The 20,049-nt window shown below is 39.2% G+C and overlaps 1 protein-coding gene across 2 annotated transcripts in view; it reads left to right on the top strand.

The window, feature by feature from the left end:
• The first annotated feature begins 713 nt into the window (after positions 1 to 713).
• The window catches only part of LOC117666327 (uncharacterized), a 41,753-nt gene continuing 22,417 nt past the window's right edge, over positions 714 to 20,049 (top strand). For both annotated transcript variants that reach the window (XM_087895428.1, XM_087895426.1), the window contains exons 1-3: positions 714 to 936; positions 9,685 to 9,741; positions 14,282 to 15,202. In XM_087895428.1, the coding sequence (XP_087751554.1) occupies positions 14,590 to 15,202 (613 nt within the window). In that variant the 5' untranslated portion in view covers positions 714 to 936; positions 9,685 to 9,741; positions 14,282 to 14,589. The remainder of the gene's footprint in view (positions 937 to 9,684; positions 9,742 to 14,281; positions 15,203 to 20,049) is intronic.

Below are 20,049 nucleotides of genomic sequence, written 5' to 3'. Positions count from 1 at the left end.
GAGGGAGGGAGGGAGGGGAGAGAGAGAGATGTCAAAAGGATTTTGTGGTTCCTGGTGTTTTTTAACAACTGGTTCTCTGCCCTAGGAAAGATCATGTGACTGGTGGAAGTGAGTGACATGAAGCTGGCCACGCCCACCCAGGTTTTGTGGCTCCCAATGTTTTCTTTTCTGTGGGAAACGGGTCCAAATGGCTTTTTGAGTATTTAAGGTTGCAGACCCCTGGTCTAAGCAGACTGATCTAGAGCTCTCTGAGGCAGGAAGCTGAGTGAAGCCCCCCTCCCGCTTGCGCTTTTCAGGAGCTTTCCAGAAGTATTTCAGGACTATTTCGAATTTTCCAATCCTTCCGAAAAGTTTCGTTCAATTTTATGGCGAGCAAGCATTCTAGATCTTGTGGAAGTCAGAAATAATAACTGCTGGAGAGTCGGGGGTGTTTTAGAAGCTCTTTCTGCTATCCCGAGAAACGCGTTTCTCTAAGGGGAAAAATATATATTGCCGCTTTCTCTTCTTCCAGGATCACCTTCGGGCTGAGCAGACGAAGAAGGGAACAAAACCTCGCCTTTTCTTAGCCCCCACTCGGGCCGCCAGCCCTATAGAAAGCCTTCAGGCGAGGGGGGCGCCCTCTGCGGTTTGCTCGCGCTTGCGCTTCGACCCGGGCAAGGAGAGAGCGACCGAGCGGGCTAGGAACACGTGGGAATGAGGTCACAGAGCCGCGAGGGTTCTGCCGCCGTCGCCCGCGTCTTAGCGACCGAACCCCCAAGAAAATAAAGAGGAGAAAGGGATGTTAGGAGACTTTCCAGGCTCCTACATCAGGTAGTCGCTGGAGAATCATGGCGCGCTTTGGCACGGGTGCAGCACCCGCCTATCTTCTCCTCCTCCTCGCTTTTTTGCCCAGCCGAGAAAGTCAGCCGGGGTTCCGACTGGGAGAACGTGACCCAGGTAGCGTGGGTCGGGTTCAGGTAGGGTGGGGACCGCGGATGTGGTGGTGAACCCGTTTTGTGAACCCCGTCGGCTCTGACGAATTGCCATTTCGGTAACGCTCTCCAGATTGCTTCGTATCACCTTCTCGGGGTTCTTCACAATAACGTTGTTGGGTTTCCGTTCCCGGTCTGATTTGACAAGTTGATAATAAATGATTTTTCTCAGGCTTGTCTAGTGAAAGCAAGCACGGAAGAGAACTTGAACCCAAATGTTCAGAACCAGACACTTGGTTTTCCTGACTGTTTAAACCAGGGGTCTCCAACCTTGGCAACTTTAAGCCTGGAGGACTTCAATTCCCAGAATTCGCTGGCTGGGGAATTCTGGGAGTTGAAGTCCACCAGGCTTAAAGTTGCCAAGGTTGGAGACCCCTGGTTTAAACTCATCTGCAAACTTTAAATCATGTACTGATGATGCACTTTATGGGACGTTAGAGATAATTGTGGTCAAAGACCTGAAAAATCCTATTTATGCTTTTTGGCATCCTGTGAGCCAGGTTCTCTGGAGCAAGAGAGTCAAGATTATTTTCTTAGTACACAACTTGTGTCTTATCAAGATGAATTGGGCATACGCTAGTCAGATAGCTTTAGCCATCAGAACCAGAAATATTTACTGTTGTTCTGATTTTTGCTCCAGGCGATAGAATCTACAAATTATGTCTGTAGACTGATTCTTCCTGAACTCACCAATCATGGTAGCAATGTTTCCTGGTAATAGTCTCCCCCCTTCCTATCTTTGGACATTGTCTCATGATGGTGCCCTCATCTCATCTCCACCCGAAGCGGCTTAAAATCACCCTGAGCTAAAGTGGAATGTTTGCTTTTCTGACAATACTTTTTCAGTTCTAGAATATGAACTGCTATTTTCCCCCAATCATTTGATGGCTAGACAGTCAAGGGGTTAGGGATTGCCCAGCTTCTATTGGCCACTTTAGGCTGCTGCCAGTATGCCTGCTTTCTTCTAGTTACTGAAACTAAATCCTACCCTCTGTTACCATTTCGACTTGGCCATGAACATGGCTGCAGGATATCTGGCTTCCTCAGAGACATTTGCTGGCATAATGCCTGATTGGTACTTTCTATAGCACTTGTAAGGATTTAAGCGGGTTCCTTATAAGTATAGGTTTAGTGCTGTTTAGTGGTGTTTTGAAAGAGCATTAAACTTATGTTTAAAAAGAAAGAAAAGGGGGCAAGTGCTATGCAGCAGAGAAGATTAATTTAAATTGAGAAAGGTGGCTGTTATGTCAGCAATCTGTTGCTAATTCTGTTATCTGATGAGCTTACAAGTTTTCTGTTGCCTCTCTGGACAAAGGGTTTCATTTTCTTTTATCATTACTTTGATGGGAGGATTGTGCCATTTTGCTTACTTCATTCTGGCTTTTAGTGGCAGTAGATGCTGCTAGCCATATGGTCAGAATTTGATATTCTGCCCATTTGCTGCCAACACTGGCATAGCTTTGGAGTACTAGTCAAAGGTGGAGTTTCCTCATCATTACCTCTTGTTTTACATTGCACATTTTCTCCATGCCTACTGCATGTTCCCTGGGCTATTTATGAACACAGGTTTAGTGTTCTTTCAGAAAAACCTCTAGAACTCAGTCCAGAAAAAGCTCTACTGACAGATTACAGCTGTGTGTTAAGAAGTGGTTAATCCTGCTGTTCTAAGCACCCATCTACGTGTGCCCAATACTGCCCCATTAAGGAGAATAATTGTCGATGTTCTCCTGCCAGGAAATGGAAAGGAAAACATAGCTGGGGAATATAGCAATCCCTTTACTTAATTTGGCTTGCAGTAAGAATGTAAGACAGTGTCCTTCACCAGACCCTTATGTTTGCAGATCAGGGATCAGCAATGCAGGCAGAACAACTCATGCCAGTATACTTATGTGCCAACGCAATAATTTATGGGTAGCAGTTTAGTGTGGCTTTCTCAAAGAGCCTTCTCTTTGATTTAATGGAGACTTAGGGACCAAGAAAACAGAGAACAAAAGGGAGACCTGGAAAATGAGAAGGTGGAACAGTTTCACACATAATGAAAGATAGTGCTCAAAACTTCAGCTGTTTCTGTGCCAGCACAGCACATAAACTAGTGTTTCTCAAGCTTGGCAACTTGAAAATAAGTTGATTTCAACTCCCAGAATTTCCCAGTCAGTGTGCTTGCTGCCTGGGGAATTCTGGGAGTTGAAGTCCACATGTCTTCAAGTTGCCAAGTTGATCCCAGGCCTCGCAGAGCTGAGAGGAGGGAGGTGCAATGGAGGTTGGTGAGGACCAGGAGTGGAAATTCAGCCAGGTTCTGACAGGTTCTGGAGAATTGGTAGCGGCAATTTTGAGTAGTTTGGAGAACCGGCAAATACCGCCTCTGGCTGGCCCCAGAGTGTGGTGGGAATGGAGATTTTGCAGTATCCTTCCCCTGGAGTAAGGTGGTGTAGGAAGTTAGCACCCACCCCTTTCCTGGAAGAGTGAAATATTTTAGGAAATATGAAAAAGGCAGAATATTATATTTCCCTGGATGAGAAATATGAGAAGCATATTTTACAGACAAAGCAGCTCCCACCTTCCTGCCCCCCACCCTTTGTCAATGGGCCATTAAGGCCTGGGCCAGTCTATTCTACATAACAAAGATCTGCCTCCTTCAGGCAGAGCCATAGTAGGAATTACCAAAGATAGGATTAGCCCTCTACACAATAGCAGCAGAAACCCACCACATGGCACCTGGGAAGATTGCATCAGCCAGCAAGACCCCCACCCCCTGGGAGTCTGGCAACCAATCAGGATACTCTTTCGGGGCCCCAAGTAATGCAGAGCCAGAGAGAGCATAAAAACCCGAGGATTTACTGTATCTGCCCCTTTTCTGTTCAGGAACTCAAGCCATGTGATCCTGTCCACCATTAAACCATCTTTCCAAGCAGTCTCCATGTTTCCAGTGTCTGTTTCCCCACTTGGAGCAGAACCCAGAAGGATGTTTCTTCCAACAGTGGGAATGGAGATATAGCTTTTACATTCCAATTTTAGAAACAGGGATTTGTTTATTTCATTATTATTATATGATTTCTGACAAATAGGCAAAGAGTCTACTTCAATTATTTTATTTGCATTTATTTGATGAATACTTTATAAACTTGTCTATGCTGCAATCACTAGAAATTAAAATGTGCCATACTACTTTAGTAACTATGTACAGTATAATAATAATAAGATCATTGAATAAATAATAGAAGTTGGAAGAGTAATGAGCAAGCTGACATTTGACAGTGTTGTTAAAAACCATATAGTTGTTTTTAAAAAGATATTTACCGCATAGGCTTACTTGCTTCCTCCCACATTGTTTTCAATCATAATTATGGGACTGACACTGAATACAAAAAGAATATTTTTAACCAAGTGTTCAGATGATGCAGCTGTACTCATTCTTAATCACCCATTAATGTTTCCTCAAAAAATGTACTGTACTTTTTGTTTGTTTCATTTACCAAAGGTCAGCATACTTGGAAGCAATTGTCATGCACCATTACAGACCTTTTTACATATTTTTCTTGTATTGTTCTAAGCTATCATGTGCGCAAATGAGTCAATTGGTATGCAGATTGTCTGTCATTAAGACCATTTGAAAATCAGCTTTGTCATTGCTTTAGAGTTGGAAGTTTGGATTCATGCATATACTTTTTGAATATGTTGTGGCTTTCAGAATCACTCTGATGATGGATGGTCATGCCAGAGTGAATAGTTCTCTAGACTGTAGCCAGTCTAACTGACTGGTGATTTATTGTTCTTCTATCTCCAAGTAGAAGTAGGTTGAGAACCAATATTAGTTCTTAATGTCATATTTACATATATATATATATATATATATATATATATGTATGTATGTATGTATGTATGTATGTATGTATATATATATATGTATGTATGTATGTATGTATATATATATATATATATGTAGGTCTTTGGTTATTCGCGTCTTCTCCCACGTAAAATTGGAAGTGTCTTGGCGACGTTTCGACGAAGTCTCATTCGTCATCTTCAGGCTGGTGTTCTCGGCTTTGTGCTTCCAGGAGCAATGTGAGATCGCAGCTGTCTCTTCCTTTTAACTGCTAGTGGGGATGTGAGCTGATTGGGTGGGGACTTGGCTGTGTTCTGATTGGGTGGAGGTGTGTTCTGATTGGTTAGGGGCTTGGCTGTGCTCTGATTGGATGGAGGGTTGGTTGTGCTCTGATTGGCTGGGGGTGTGTTCTGTTTGGGTGGGGGCTTGGTTGTGCTCAGCTTAGTCTGAGTTGCAGGGGGATTTGAGCTGGTGAGCTGCATTGTTGTTGTTTGGCTTCGTGTTTGTGGCCGTGCGAGCTCTTCATGGTGGGTGTCAGTCTGCTTCATGTATGGATTGGAGGGGTTTAAAGTGGCTAATGATGCGGCTGCGGTCTGGCTTCTGGTCCTTGGTCGTGGCTCATTATCAGTGTAGGTTTAAGTCTGCTTTCTGCGTGGATGTATGGTGGTGACATCCTGTGTGGCTCTCGTGAGTGTGTGTCTGGTGTCATTCGTCGTGTTAGGGACTCGTTTGTCAATAAGGGCGGGTTTCCAAATGGCTGGTAGGCGGGAGGTATCGTCTCGTTTGTTCATGCTGTGTGGGCGTTTTTCTATCTCGATGGCTTCTCTGATTATTCAGTTGTTAAAGTGTTCAGTTTTGGCGATAGTTCTGGTCTTTTTAAAGTCAATATCGTGTCCTGTGGCTTTAAGGTGTTGGACCAGGGAAGAAGTTGGTTCCTCTTTTCTGACTGAGTTCTTGTGTTCTTCTATGCGTGCACTTATTCGTCTGTTGGTTTGTCCGATGTATGTGGTGGGGCAGGCGGTGCATGGGATTTCATATACTCCTTGATTTTCTAATTCAATTTTGTCTTTGGGGTTCCTTAGGATGGTGGATATTTTTCGGTTTGTGCAGAATGCTGTCTTGATGTTATGTTTGTGGAGGATTTTGCTTATTCTGTCTGTGGTGCCTTTTATGTATGGGAGGAGGAAGCCTCCCCCATCAGCGAAGAGATTCAGCAAAGAATCATTCCCAGAGAGAAATCATCCAGATGCCCTAAGCTTTATGATCTCCCCAAGATACACAAAGAAGGAACCCCACTTAGACCCATAGTCAGCTCCATAGGCTCACCTCTACAAAACCTAGCCAAATTTCTTGCCAAACAACTACAACCCTATGCAGAATCCATCACCTCATATGTAAAAAACTCATTCCAGTTCATAGACATCATAAAGCAACAAAACTTACAGCCCAGTGACCTACTCGTGAGCTTCGATGTCATATCCCTCTTCACCCAAGTACCAATCAAAGAAGCCTTGACAGTTATCCAAAACAAATATAACCCCCCCAAGCACATCTTAGATCTGACTAACCACTGCCTATCCAACACATACTTCATCTATAATGGACAGAAATACAAACAAATAGAAGGAGCACCCATGGGATCACCCCTCTCACCTGTCATTGCCAACCTCTATATGGAATACTTTGAAACCCAAGCTCTAGAAAAATCCAATCACAAACCCAAACTCTGGCTCAGATATGTAGACCTTCATAATCTGGCCACATGGGAAAGAAAAACTGGACAACTTCCTCACACACCTCAACAGCCTACACCCCAAAATACAGTTCACCATGGAAACAGAAGCGAACAACCAACTTCCCTTCCTGGATGTCTTAATCTACAGAAAATCCAATGGCTCCCTAGGACACACTATCTACCAGAAGAAAACACACACAAACCGCTATCTGCACGCACTCTCACACCACCACCCTGCCCAGATCAACTCTGTAGCCAAGACACTCATTTCCAGAACAAAACGCTTAGCTGACGAACAACACCTAAAAACCGAACTACACACTCTCACTAACGTACTAACATCCAATGGATTCCAAAGAAATAAGATCACCAACCTAATCCAAAAAGAAACCCCCACTAAAATCCAAGACAGAGAACAAGAAAACGGCAAAGCCGTTGGGTGTGGCCTACTGATGACAGCTAACTAGCTAGAAATGGATCTATTTAGGTCTCCCACCTAGCAGTTAGAGCTTGCTAGGTGTTAGAAAGGAAAAAAGCCCAGAACCGAGTAGATGTGATTCTACTGAGCTGGAGCTACAAAAAAAACCTTGGCTACGTAGGGAAAACCTGGCTAGAAGAAAAACACACATAAACCCTACGAAGAAGTAAGAAAATTGATACTGTACCTTTACAGGGAGGATACATAAGATATGGGTGTGGCCTACTGATGACAGCTAACTAGCTAGAAATGGATCTATTTAGGTCTCCCACCTAGCAGTTAGAGCTTGCTAGGTGTTAGAAAGGAAAAAAGCCCAGAACCGAGTAGATGTGATTCTACTGAGCTGGAGCTACAAAAAAAACCTTGGCTACGTAGGGAAAACCTGGCTAGAAGAAAAACACACATAAACCCTACGAAGAAGTAAGAAAATTGATACTGTACCTTTACAGGAAGGATACATAAGATATGGGTGTGGCCTACTGATGACAGCTAACTAGCTAGAAATGGATCTATTTAGGTCTCCCACCTAGCAGTTAGAGCTTGCTAGGTGTTAGAAAGGAAAAAAGCCCAGAACCGAGTAGATGTGATTCTACTGAGCTGGAGCTACAAAAAAAACCTTGGCTACATAGGGAAAACCTGGCTAGAAGAAAAACACACATAAACCCTACGAAGGAGTAAGAAAATTGATACTGTACCTTTACAGGGAGGATACATAAGATATGGGTGTGGCCTACTGATGACAGCTAACTAGCTAGAAATGGATCTATTTAGGTCTCTCACCTAGCAGTTAGAGCTTGGCTGGGAGCCATACTAATTTTTCAAGTGCCATAGATACCATGTTTCCCCAAAAATACAACCTACCCCAAAAATGAGTCCCAGCCTGTTTTTTTATGCGTGCATCTAATATAAGCCCTTCCCCAAAACTAAGCTCTAGTGAAGGGGATGGGCATGGGCAGCATAGGAGGCGGCAAGCACGGAGTACCAGTACAAGCAGCAAGTGGAAGCAGAAGTGTTGGGAGGCAGGTGATCCAGACAAGCCATGTGGGCCGTGAGAAAACCGAGTGGTAGTGAACTGAAGCAGCAGCCGGCTGCAGGAAGATCACCTTTGTGTCTCTTGGCTTGCCTGCCTTCCACTCCATGCGTCAGGATTGCCTGCCTTCCACTCCGTGTGTCAGGATCACCTGCCTTCCGCTCCCTGCCTTCTGCTTTCCGCAGCCCCAGAGTGCATCGACCAAGGACAATCACACTTCAGTTGCTGCCGGATGCCATCAGTCCCCGTGCACTTGCAGGCTCTTACATGTGCGCTGGGAATGGGGCGCCTAGCTAGGCTGATCACCCCTAAATTTCCCCTAAAATAAGCCCTAGTGCTTATTTTGGGGCCCAAAAGAAAATAAGAAACACAGTGTTTGGGGAAACACAGATAGCAGCATGTTTGGACATCATTGCATTATCAGCATGGGTGGATGCTTATTTTAATTTTTAAAATATTTTAATTCATATTATTGCACTTTTGTTGTTTATTTGTATTGTTCTCATTGCTTTATTTGTTTACATTTTAAATATTTTTTTCCGTTTTACTGTTGTAAGCCATCCAGGCCTGGTGACAAGGCCATGTCTTTAAGATCTTCTTTGTGGGATGGAGCAAAATGGGTGCTTTTGGTTTGGCTTAATTTTAAGGTACCCAGCAGGCATCTTATATCCCTGGCTGGCCTGTTTTTTGTTTTTAGGGAACAATTAAGAGGTGAAATGAGTCGCTTAGCCGTCTACAAGATTTGTTTTCAAAGTGAACTTTTCTTTTACGTTACTTTAGCAGCCATTTTTTACATTCTACAATATAAACAAAAACTGAAATCAGGGATCTATTGGAGTTTGAGGTGAACCAAGTATCCATGTCATGCGTTCTTTTAATATTTCAGTATTGGTCAAATTAGAGATGAAGCAACATCTTATTTTTAGTAGGTTTTTTTTTTCTTCTCTTAAGGTATTTCCCAATTCTTCTAGTAATGGCTCCATTTCAGAAAAGCTCTTAACACTGAAAATTCTCCATTTTTTCTCCATTAGGGGTTAATGGAACCTCTTTGTGGAATAACGCACAAATTCAGGTTTGCTTTCTAGTTGTCCAATTTGAGTTCTTGAGATTTTCCTCACCTTATCTTTGCATGTCACCCAGCTTAATTTACTGTTTATTGGCCTAATCAAAATAATACCCATTTGCTTCAAAACAGTTTACACAAGAAAATATTTCCTTGAACTCAGTCTGGTTTTTTGTGAATTAAAAAGTCATCCACTTTCACTACTTTATTCCTTCCCCACCCTACTCCAAGTGTGAACTTTTGATTTCTACCATTTCTGAAGGCTAGGATGCTTCATTGGATCAGAATTTGTAAATCAAATAAAATATCATGAGTCTAATCACTGTTAGACAATGCCATGGTTAAAAATGGCTTGAATTACAGGTTGAATAAACTATGAAAAAGAGGACCTTAGAAAGAATATGGCACAAATTTTCTTAATGTATCATGTATCTCTCTAAACAGAAAATTTGGTTTTATCTTCTGCCAAGTTCAGTGGGTACATGTCTTGATATAACATCCCCAGACTTTTCAGAAAGTTTTAGTATAATTGATTAAACTGATGTAAAATAATTAAACATGAACTTATTATTTATTTATTGCAGATGCTTATGCTTCAGCAGATTCAAAAAATAATCTTAAAGAAATTATTAAATTCCTTGGTAAGTAGCCATTTTCTGGTAGCATAGTAACATGACATATTACAATACAAAGGTGTGTGGAATATTATTTTTTTTAAATTTGATTTATATGCCGCCCTTCTCCGGAGACTCAGGGTGGCTTACAATGTGTTAAGCAATAGCCTTCATAATTTTGTATATTTATACAAAGTCAGCTTATTGCCCCCACAAACTGGGTTTAGTTTTGTATTTATATTTAAAATATAACCCATAACCTGAGCTCTCTTTCCCTCAAAATAATTAAAAATAGTTAATTGTGTATTAATATTTTATTCATTTTATTCATTTATATTTATTTATTAGGGATTTGGGATAGCTTTACATATTTTATCTGACAACATCAGACAATATATGAAGATGACTACTGTTTTTTGTCAGTGAGTTCTTAACTGTTATAATCTTATTGCTGCCTTAGCAGTTTTCCCCCCCATCTCCTTTTATTAAACAGATTTCTGGAGATTTTGCCTGCCTTTTAAGTTTTTTTCCCCATTTATTTTTTTGTATTCAAAGAAAAGTTAAAATACAAAACTATAAAATGTTTGTAAAAAAACAAAAAACAAACAAAATAATTTAAACATTAAAAAGTGAATTAAAACTCCACAATATATGCACATATTATTGTCCTAATTAAATACTGATTAATACATTAGTACAACATTGGTTCCCACCCTTGCAAAACAGCCTTCCCGCCCAAATTTTTGAACTAATAAATCCATTTGCAAATTAGTGACCTGTATCTATATAGTATAATAATGACAAAGTAGTTAACAAGAATAATAACAATAATAACATTAAAATGATAATGTTGATGATGATGTCGATGAAGAAGAGGAAGGAGGAGGAGGAGGAGGAGGAGGAGGAGAAGAAGAAGTAGTAGTTAAAATTTCAGAACCCTCTGTTAATCAACTGTTATTGTAATCATGTCATAGAAAATTTGCCACAAATTTTATCTATACCCAAACCATCCCAAAATTTAAGTAATTCATCCTGGATCAAATATCCACATTTGTTTCTTAATGGAATATCTTATCAATTGTCTAATTACAGTAAATATAATAAATTCAATCTCTATAGCAGATCTATCTTCCCAACAAAGTCCAAATAGAAGTGGTTTCAAATTAAGGGTAATAAATCCATTCTCCAATCTCTCGCAGTCATCCTTGGAAAATATAATTTGTCTTTTCTCTCTTCAGTCAAACTTCTAATTCACTTCTAAGTTACTTCTCCGTCTGTGAAGTCCTCTCTCATCTGCAACTTTCATATTAGAGTCCTTTTGTGAATTTAATGAGGTGGTGCAGTGGTTAGAGTACAGTACTGCAGCTACTTCAGCTGACTGCTAGTTCAGCAGATCAGCAGATCAAATCTCACCGGCTCAAGGTTGACTCAGCCTTCCATCCTTCCGAGGTGGGTAAAATGAGGACCCAGATTGTTGGGGGCAACATGCTATTTAGTATACTGTCTTTGGTGTAAGCCGCCCAGAGTCCTTGGAGAGTGGGCGGCATAGAAATACGAATAATAAATAAATACGAATAATAAATTCAAAGCTTCTGCATATTTTCCATTACCATCTCATCAAACTTTAAAAAAAAAAATTTCAACCAAAAGTTACACTTTACCAGAGAGTCTTTTCAGCCACCTTCCTTGTCTGCATTGTGATACATTGTTGCTCTGTGTAGTTTGACCTGGGAACAGAAGACTGAAGCAGAAGGAAACAAAGATATTTTCTGGATATTTCAATCCAAGACTGAAAGAAAAATTCAAAAGAGATGAACTCCAAATATTTTGCAAATACAAAAAATGCAGTAACCCTGTGATGAGAGTTCAATATTAGTGTAAATCAAATAACAATAGCAATAGCACTTAGACTTATATACCACTTTATAGTGCTTTTACAGCCCACTCTAAGCGGTTTACAGAGCCCCCAATAATCTGGGTCAATCTGTGAAAGAACTTCACCATCCCAAAACATACTATGCTTTCTTATGAGGAAAGCAAAGGTTATATAAAACAGTAACATAAATCAAAAAGAAGAAAAAGCAGCTGGAGTCCAACAGGAGTTTAAAATAAATCAGCATTCAAACATTTAGTCAACTTTTAAAAGCAAAAAGCAAAGTAAAATAATACATTCAAAAAGTGAAAGTTAATACCAGGAGTGAAATGCTCCTGGTTCAGACCGGATCGCCTGATCCAGTAGTGATGGCGGCAGGTGGTTCAGAGAACCGGTAGCAAAAACCCCTGCACGCCCCCCCCCATGCCCGGCTGAGCTGCGCGATCATCAGAGGCTTTTTTACTTTTAAAAGCAATTTTTCTACAACCTCTTCGGCCGAAAAAATGCTTTTAAAAGTAAACCCCCCCCCACTAAGCCACGCCCACAGAACTGGTAGTAACAAATTTTAGATTTCACCCCAAGCTCGTTTAGAAAATAAGTTGCTGAAAGGAAGATGGATTTGCCCAATGCCTTTCCAACCCCTCCCACAGGGAACTGGAATCTTCAAGAATCCCCTTCCCAGATGAGTCCATGGGTGTCCAAAAGTCATCTTGGGTCATTCCTAAGTGCTTCCATTCAAATCCAGGGAGCAGCACTGCCAGAGAACCAGCTGAATCAACAGATTGTCAGCAAGAGAGAAGAAAGTCTCTTACCACACACCAGCCATTTTGGGAGGAGTCCTGCTGCCTCTGTAGTTTGACCAGGAGAGATACAATATCCAGTTTGGTCGTGATGTGCTCTGTTAGTACAGAACATCTCCCGAAGCATACCCTTGTGGAGGTAGTTTACACTTCATACCCTACAGGCCATGCCAGAAGTAAGGCAAAGCTCTTTGGGGAATGGCAGAGAGCTCTCAATGCGTTTGTGGTGCATCAGAATAAACAATAGCAGCTATAGTTCAAGAATGTCTCCTCAGGAAATGTCAAGGTACCTGGGATGATCTCATCGCAGCCACGTCAGAAGTAGTTAGATGGTTAGCTTCCTTAAATATCAAATTATAACATCTATCCTATTGCAACTATGGTACCATATTATAGCAATTTTATCAGGGTTTTACCCTAATTTAATAATTTATCTCATATTGTCCACATACTTCATATACACATAATTCTTGATGCCTTATTTAAACTTATATTTGTGTTTGTACTTACAATGTGTTTATCAGTGTTGTATGTAAGTGATTGCATGGCCTCTGTAGATGTCATATGCTAAATAAATTAATAACCACTGATTTGGTGGCTTCCGAAGGGAATGAATTACATTTATGGTGAATGGATCCATCAAAGACAAAAGTTATAATGATCATGGGTATCTTTCAGGCAGGATCTACATCGGGGGTGTCAAACTTGATTTCATTGAGGGCCACATCAGGGTTGTGTTTGACCTCGGGGTGTGTGGCCAGGGTGGGCATGGCCAGCATGACATCACTTGTCAGGGGTGTCTGTGGTGGCCCAAGTGCTTTGCCACGAAAACAGTCTCCTGGGCTCTGTTATCAGCTGCAACGGCCTCCTGCAGCCCTCTGCCAGAGAAAATGGAGCTCCATTTTCACTGCCAGAGGGCTGCAGAAGGCTGTCATGGCTGAAAATGGAGCCTGGAACAGCCCCACGTGGCCCTCCCGACCTCCGTTTTCGCTGGCAGAGCCACTGCAGGCCAGTCATTTGCTGTTTCCAGGGCAGTCCCGCGGGCCAGATCAAAGCATCCCGTGGGCCAGATCTGGCCCGCAGGCCTTGAGTTTGACACCCCCGATCTACACCAAAGTTCTTTTCAATTGTGAGACACCACTAACTTTTTTGTTTTTGTGCAAATTAACTCTTAGATCGCTTCTCCCCCAACTGCATAGCTTGTTTAATATTATTAGTTTTAACTATATTAAATTGTTTCAAAGTTTTCATGCCAGCTACAAAAATGCAAGCCTGTATCAACAATTATTGTTGAGTGTTTGGAGGTTTAATTATACACCTTAAACACTACAGCTAGGAATAGAAACCTATCATTTTGCATTGATGTGGCATTACATGAAATAACTGCCACTTATGGATGCAATCTTGAACAAGTGGTATGGTTTTAATAATTCAGTAGGACTTAGTACCAATAAATATGTTTATGAGTTCAGCTATAATTATAAATTCTCCAGGCAGGGCATGCCCTATATATTGCAAAAATGTTTTATAAGAATACTTCCTTGAGTTTTATAGTTTGCAGTTTGTTATTTTGCTTCTTACAAACCAGAAGTTGGTAACTCTTATTTTTAGTATTGTTATAGCATCCTGGAAGAGTTCACAATGTGCAAGAGTTCACAATATTTCATGTGCAACTTATTGAGTATGTCCTTATTAGAAAACTGATGAAAAGGGTATTCAAGATGATAACTTACTTAAAGACATATTTAACCAGAGTTTTAAAGTAAATATTTTCTATTCAATACAAATAGTTATGACTAGACTGGTTATCAAATCATAACACTTTTAATTCCTGTTATGCTTTAATTTGTATGTCTTCACTTATATGTATTCTTACTGATTATTTCATTTGCAGATCAACAAATCCAAGTTCTGCACCAAAGGAATTTGATGCATGAACATGAAATCACAGAAAAACAAAGCAAAACATTCACTGAAAACATGAATTTGGTAAAAGGCAGGTAGTCATTGTGGTGGGCATTTGTGATCTTTTTGTGGAAAAGGCCATGTATTCTCAGTAACACTACAATTGTGTTTGCACTCGGGAACACCTTAATCTAAAACCCAGTTATCTGGAAATCTATCCCTCTCATATGTTTTCCGTGCAAAATACCCAAGAATCACAATATCAATAATGTCACATGAATTATATTTGTAAACTGCATGATTAGTTCAGAGTATTCTGCTGGAATTTTTAACATATACAACTATATTTTTTCAGGATCCTCTGTAAAAGAGAAGGCAAGTCCTAGTAGCCTAACAGCAAAAGAAAGACTGTTCCCCAATAGCAATTCAGTGCTGATGGGTAACAAGGTTTACAAGATTTCCCCAAATATTCTTATGGATACACCAGTGAGACATAATAAAGTGAAGGGTGGAGGATCTGAAGAGGATGGCAAAGAAGGGGCTTTGCTTCCTGACTTGAAACAGGACAAAACTGCTGGTAATAATGGTGGCAGATCATTAAGAACAACTAACATTACTGTAAGATTTCATTCTCCCGACAATTCAAGTGAAACTCAGATTGACATTTACAATTTAAAAGATTCAAGAGAGGTCCCTGAAGTTCATATTGTAGCCAACAACATTATTAACCAAGGCCTTAAAATGGATTCAGTAACATTAAAAGACAATGGTATGCAAGTGATAGTAAATAGTTCAGTGGATAAGAAAATGAAGCATATTAAAGGGAGAAGAAAAACTCCAATAAAACTTGATGGTGGAATTACAGGAGAGAGCACACCCAAGAGCAGTAAGACAAATCATCCTGCAACAGGTAAAGACTTTTTTTAAAAAAAATTGGATTCACCTTGAAGTGATTATAGAGTTGCACTATTATAATTGTTGCTATGGTATTTTGGGAATGAAATTGAGCTGAATGCAATTATACATTTTGTTATATAGCTTCTAATACGAGTTCTTATTATGATGTTGCTTATGTCATTCCTTTTTACAACAATTTTATGAAGTGTTCCATTATGATGACTCTTATTACTGTGGCATTGAATCTGAAAGGGAATTGTTGAAAGTTTTGCGCTCACCATCTGCTCACTAGGATCCTCAAAACACAACTTAAAAACATAAATGCAACAATATAGTAAAATCAATAAATTTCAAAAGCAAAATGAAAAGAGAAATTGGCTCTAACCCTAACCCTTGAAACTAGCCAAAGAACACTTAAATTTCAGCAAAACAACCATTTTCTACTGTTTCCATAAAATGTAGTAAAAACAACTTGTCAGAAAAGAGTCTGGCTTGTGTGGTCAACAGCCTCTTCATAATGAGATGCAAGAAGGATTAAGCATATATTGGTCAAAGCTAGCATTTAAGTTTAACTGGAAATGATTTGTACCTTAGACTAGTTGGGTCAAAATAGTTTTACATATTTTAAAGTGCACAGAGCTGGCCACCATGTTTTAGTTGTTCCTTCTGAACATTCTTTTTTTTTTTTTAATTGATTTATATGCCGCCCTTCTCCGGAGACTCAGGGCGGCTTACAGTGCGCTAAGCCTTCATCCTTTTGTATATTTATACAAAGTCAGCTTATTGCCCCCACAAACTGGGTCCTCAATTTATCTACCTTAGAAAGGATGGAAGGCTGAGTCAACCTTGAGCCTGGCGAGATTCGAACCTGCAGTAATTGCAGGCAGCTGGTCTTAAGAACAGGGTGCTTTAGACCACTGTACTACCAAGGCTCTGTAAACCACTGTACTAACAAGCTTCTTCAAGAGAAGCCATGTAGCATGATCGATGATATATCAAAGATCACATTCAGATTATGGTGATCTTTCAGAATTTACTTGTAGAACCATCTGTCTCCTATGGTTTCTGCCTGCCCTTCTAGATTTGACAATGTGGGTATGCTCCAAATCCCCTGGAGAAGCAGTGTTGCCTGGTGAGCCCTTGGAAGTATGCCTTTTCTGTCATAGTGCATGCCTTATAGAACGGCCTCCCCTCAGAATATGAAGATGGCCTGGTTTTGTTGGCTTACAGGAAAGTGGTGAAGACCAGACTTTTGCCTCAGGCATTGGGGCTGGGATGTTGATAGAAGGTGTTGATGGGGTGGAAAGTAAATGATGCATTTTTATTAGGGCCTTAGTGTGGGCTTTTTGTTTTAAATTATTCTTTTATTGTACTATGTTTGAGTGGCACGGTGGCCTAGAGGTGAAGGCACTTGCCTCTCACTGGGAAGATTGAGAGTTTAATCCTAAACAACGACAGATATTTCTCTATTAGGTTGCAAAGAGAAAATATCTGCTGTGAACTCCATGTAGGACTCAGAAAGGGCATCCAGCCAGTAAACACTCAGCTCCATTCAATTGTCCCGTTCCCAGCCCAAAGCAAGAGATTACAGGATTGTAAAAAGAAAAAAAAATGTATTGTGTGTTCATTTTGTTTGCTGCTCAAAGTTTGATAGATGATTGGCTATATACATTAGAGGATGGATGGATGGATGGATGGATGGAGATAGATAGATAGATAGATAGATAGATAGATAGATAGATACATACATACATACATACATACATACATACATACATACATACATACATACATAGATAGATGATAGATAAAAGATAGATACAAGTTATAAGTTAAAATTAAAACAGCTTTCTCATTCACCCTGTAAATTTGGAAATTGCCAATAAAACATTATTTTATTATTTTATTTTTATTTATACTTCAAATTTTAACTACTCTGGGCAGTGTACAATATTATCAATAAAGTTAAATGTTAAAATCAGGATAATTTAGAATTAAAAGTTTTAAAATTATAGAAGCAACATTATAAAAATTTCAGAAGGTGAAGAATTCCAAGATGGGGAATTAACAATTGTTAATACAGGTGGTGGTGGGTGTTTTTCATGAAGTCAGCTAGCCCTGTGGTTGTGTGGGCCTCTGCAACCCCATGCAAGGTTACGTAACCAAGTTTTGACTGGCCAGAAGATTGTGAGCTTTCCTCAATTCTGAGGGCAAGATGTTCTATAAAGCAGGGGCAATAGCGGAGAAGGCCCTCTTTTTAAACCCCACCAGTCGAAATACTTTGACTGATGGAGTCTGTAGCCCATCTTTCTTGCCTATTCGGTAGAAATCCAGAAATCTCTACTTTAAATTCTTTTTAGATGTGAGTTTACCAAATAGCCTGATTGGGTATTCTGAATAGAATAATAGAGTTGGAAGGGACTTTGGAGGTCTTCTAGTCCAACTTCCTGCTCAAGCATGAAGTCCGGACAAATCGCTATCTAATCTCTTCTTAAAAACATCCAGTGATGGAGCACCCACAACTTTTGAATGCAGGACGCTTCACTTATTAATTGTTCTCAAGAAATTTCTCCTTTTCTTTCTCCTTATTTCTAGGTTAGTTCTCTCCTTGATTATTTTCCATCCATTGCTTCTTGTTGTGCCTTCAGGTGTTTTGGAGAATAGGTTGATCCCCTTCTTTTTTGTGGCAGCTCCTTAGATATTGGGAAACTGCTATCATGTCACCCAAGTCCTCCTTTTCATTAAACTAGACATACCCAATTCCTGCAACATTCTTCCTATGTTTTAGCTTCCAATCCCCTGATCATCCTGTTGCTCTTCTCTGCACCCTTTCTAGAGTCTCAACATCTTTTTTATATTGTGGTGACCAAAACTAGATGCAATATTCCAGGTGTGGTTTTACCAAGGCATTATAAAGTGGTTCTAACACTTCATGTGATCTTGATTCTATCCCTCTGTTAATGCAGCCTAGGACTGTGTACTTTTTGGCACCTGCAACACACTGCTGGCTCATATTTAAGTAATATGGAGTCCACCAGGACTCCAAGATCCGTCATACAATTACTGCTATTAAATGCAGTTACTACCAACCTATACCTGTGCAGTTAATTTTCTGGTCTGCTTTAAGAATAGCCCATGATCTTATCGGCTATTGTAAAAGCTATTGTATTGTACTGTAAAACTGTTGAGATCATGAATGTGAAGATTTGTTCACTTGTAAATGATGTTATATAATTATGAGATTATTATATGGCAGATATAACTTGCAAATTTTGTGTCCAAGATATCATTACTTACTGTATGTTCATTCATTTGGATAAATTTGCTTTTTATGCATAGATGCCAAGTGTATGAAACAAATAGAAAATCATTTTTTCTGAAGAAAATGTAATGCAGTTCATTAATTATTACTATATTTTTCATGAAAGTACAGTGCCTTGAACTACATTAACAAGATTTTTAATACAAAGAGTTTATAAGTGGTTTATGTTTGTAGAATGAAGGTTATAGTAAATCTACTTGTCCTACATGTACATGTATTTGATAACATTTTAGGATTCATAAGACTCCTTGTGGTTTGGAAGGATCTAAAGATCCTTTTCATTTTGAACCTAGAACCTAGAAATAGAATATAATACTCTAAATAATGTTATTTCCATTTATGAATGTATCCTGTTAAGGATCCTTTTTTCCTATTTATAAAAGGCATGCAGTCAAATATTTGGTTTTTATTTTCTGCTAAGCTCCAGTGTGGAGAAAAAAGTAGAGTTACAGTCTACAGTTTATCTTGTTATGTCAATACAGTAATTCATACATACATTAAGAAATACATTTTAAGAGTTGTATATACAATTCTGAAACCATTAAAAAATAGCAACATAGAAAAAATATTCAAGTCTATTTGCTGAAGATACCAGTCATAAAGATTAGAAAAATATTTGAATGAATATGAGTGTTTGTACTCATTTCTCTACCTCAATATATTTCAGTCACTTTTATATTTATTTAAAAAAAGATGAGCATTTGACATCTGATGGCTGATTTTGACTTGGATATTTCTGTGACAGCTTGGCAAATTTTCAAGTATTAGGCTATGTACAGTATGTCATGGTTATAAATAATAAACAAGTAATAAACAAATAATAAACAAAATCTAGTAAGGCATGGCAAATTTAAAAGGTTTAATTCATTAAAATGTAAATTGTGCTTAATTGAAGGAAATTACAGACACCATCTATGGTTCTTGCCCATACCACATATTCCTACTTTGATGCTCTTTCTCTATCCCATATATCATACATCAGATTTTATTACTTGTTGTAACGGAAAAAAAGATATTTCTTATTAGGCCAGAGCAGTGCTTCTCAAAATTGGCAACTTGCTGACATGGGAATTTTGGGAGTTGAAGTCCACATTTTTTAAAGTTGTCATGATTAAAATTGTCATACGCATACCTATATTTTTTAATGCGCTATTATTTTTTCCATAAAAGCCACATGCAATTAACTGATTAACTTGTCTTTTATTATGTAATGTGCATTTCAGCGAGCAGTTAGTCACCTGCCTAGCTCAATTTACACTATCTTTATCAGATCAAATTATCCTCTGTTACCTATAAGTGCTAGTAAGGAAGCAAATGCAATTTATCTGGGTGCTTATAAATCTTTTCTGTTTGTGTACTATACTATTTATATTTTCTTTGCAGAATTATTTCCTTTTACAGGACTCTCAAAATGCTTTTCTTCATTACTATTCAGTGTAGCTTTTACACAGGTTTATTGGAAATTACTCCAAAATCCATACAATTATAGTATTTTTACAATTTGCAAAAGTATTCTTTTAAAAATAAATCCTTATAAG

Source organism: Pantherophis guttatus, chromosome 5, assembly GCF_059756535.1.
Source record: "Pantherophis guttatus breed Tessera chromosome 5, ASM5975653v1, whole genome shotgun sequence".
NCBI lineage: Eukaryota > Metazoa > Chordata > Lepidosauria > Squamata > Colubridae > Pantherophis > Pantherophis guttatus.
The sequence above is the reverse complement of the archived record's forward strand: the minus strand, read 5'-3'. Positions and strand labels throughout refer to the sequence as shown.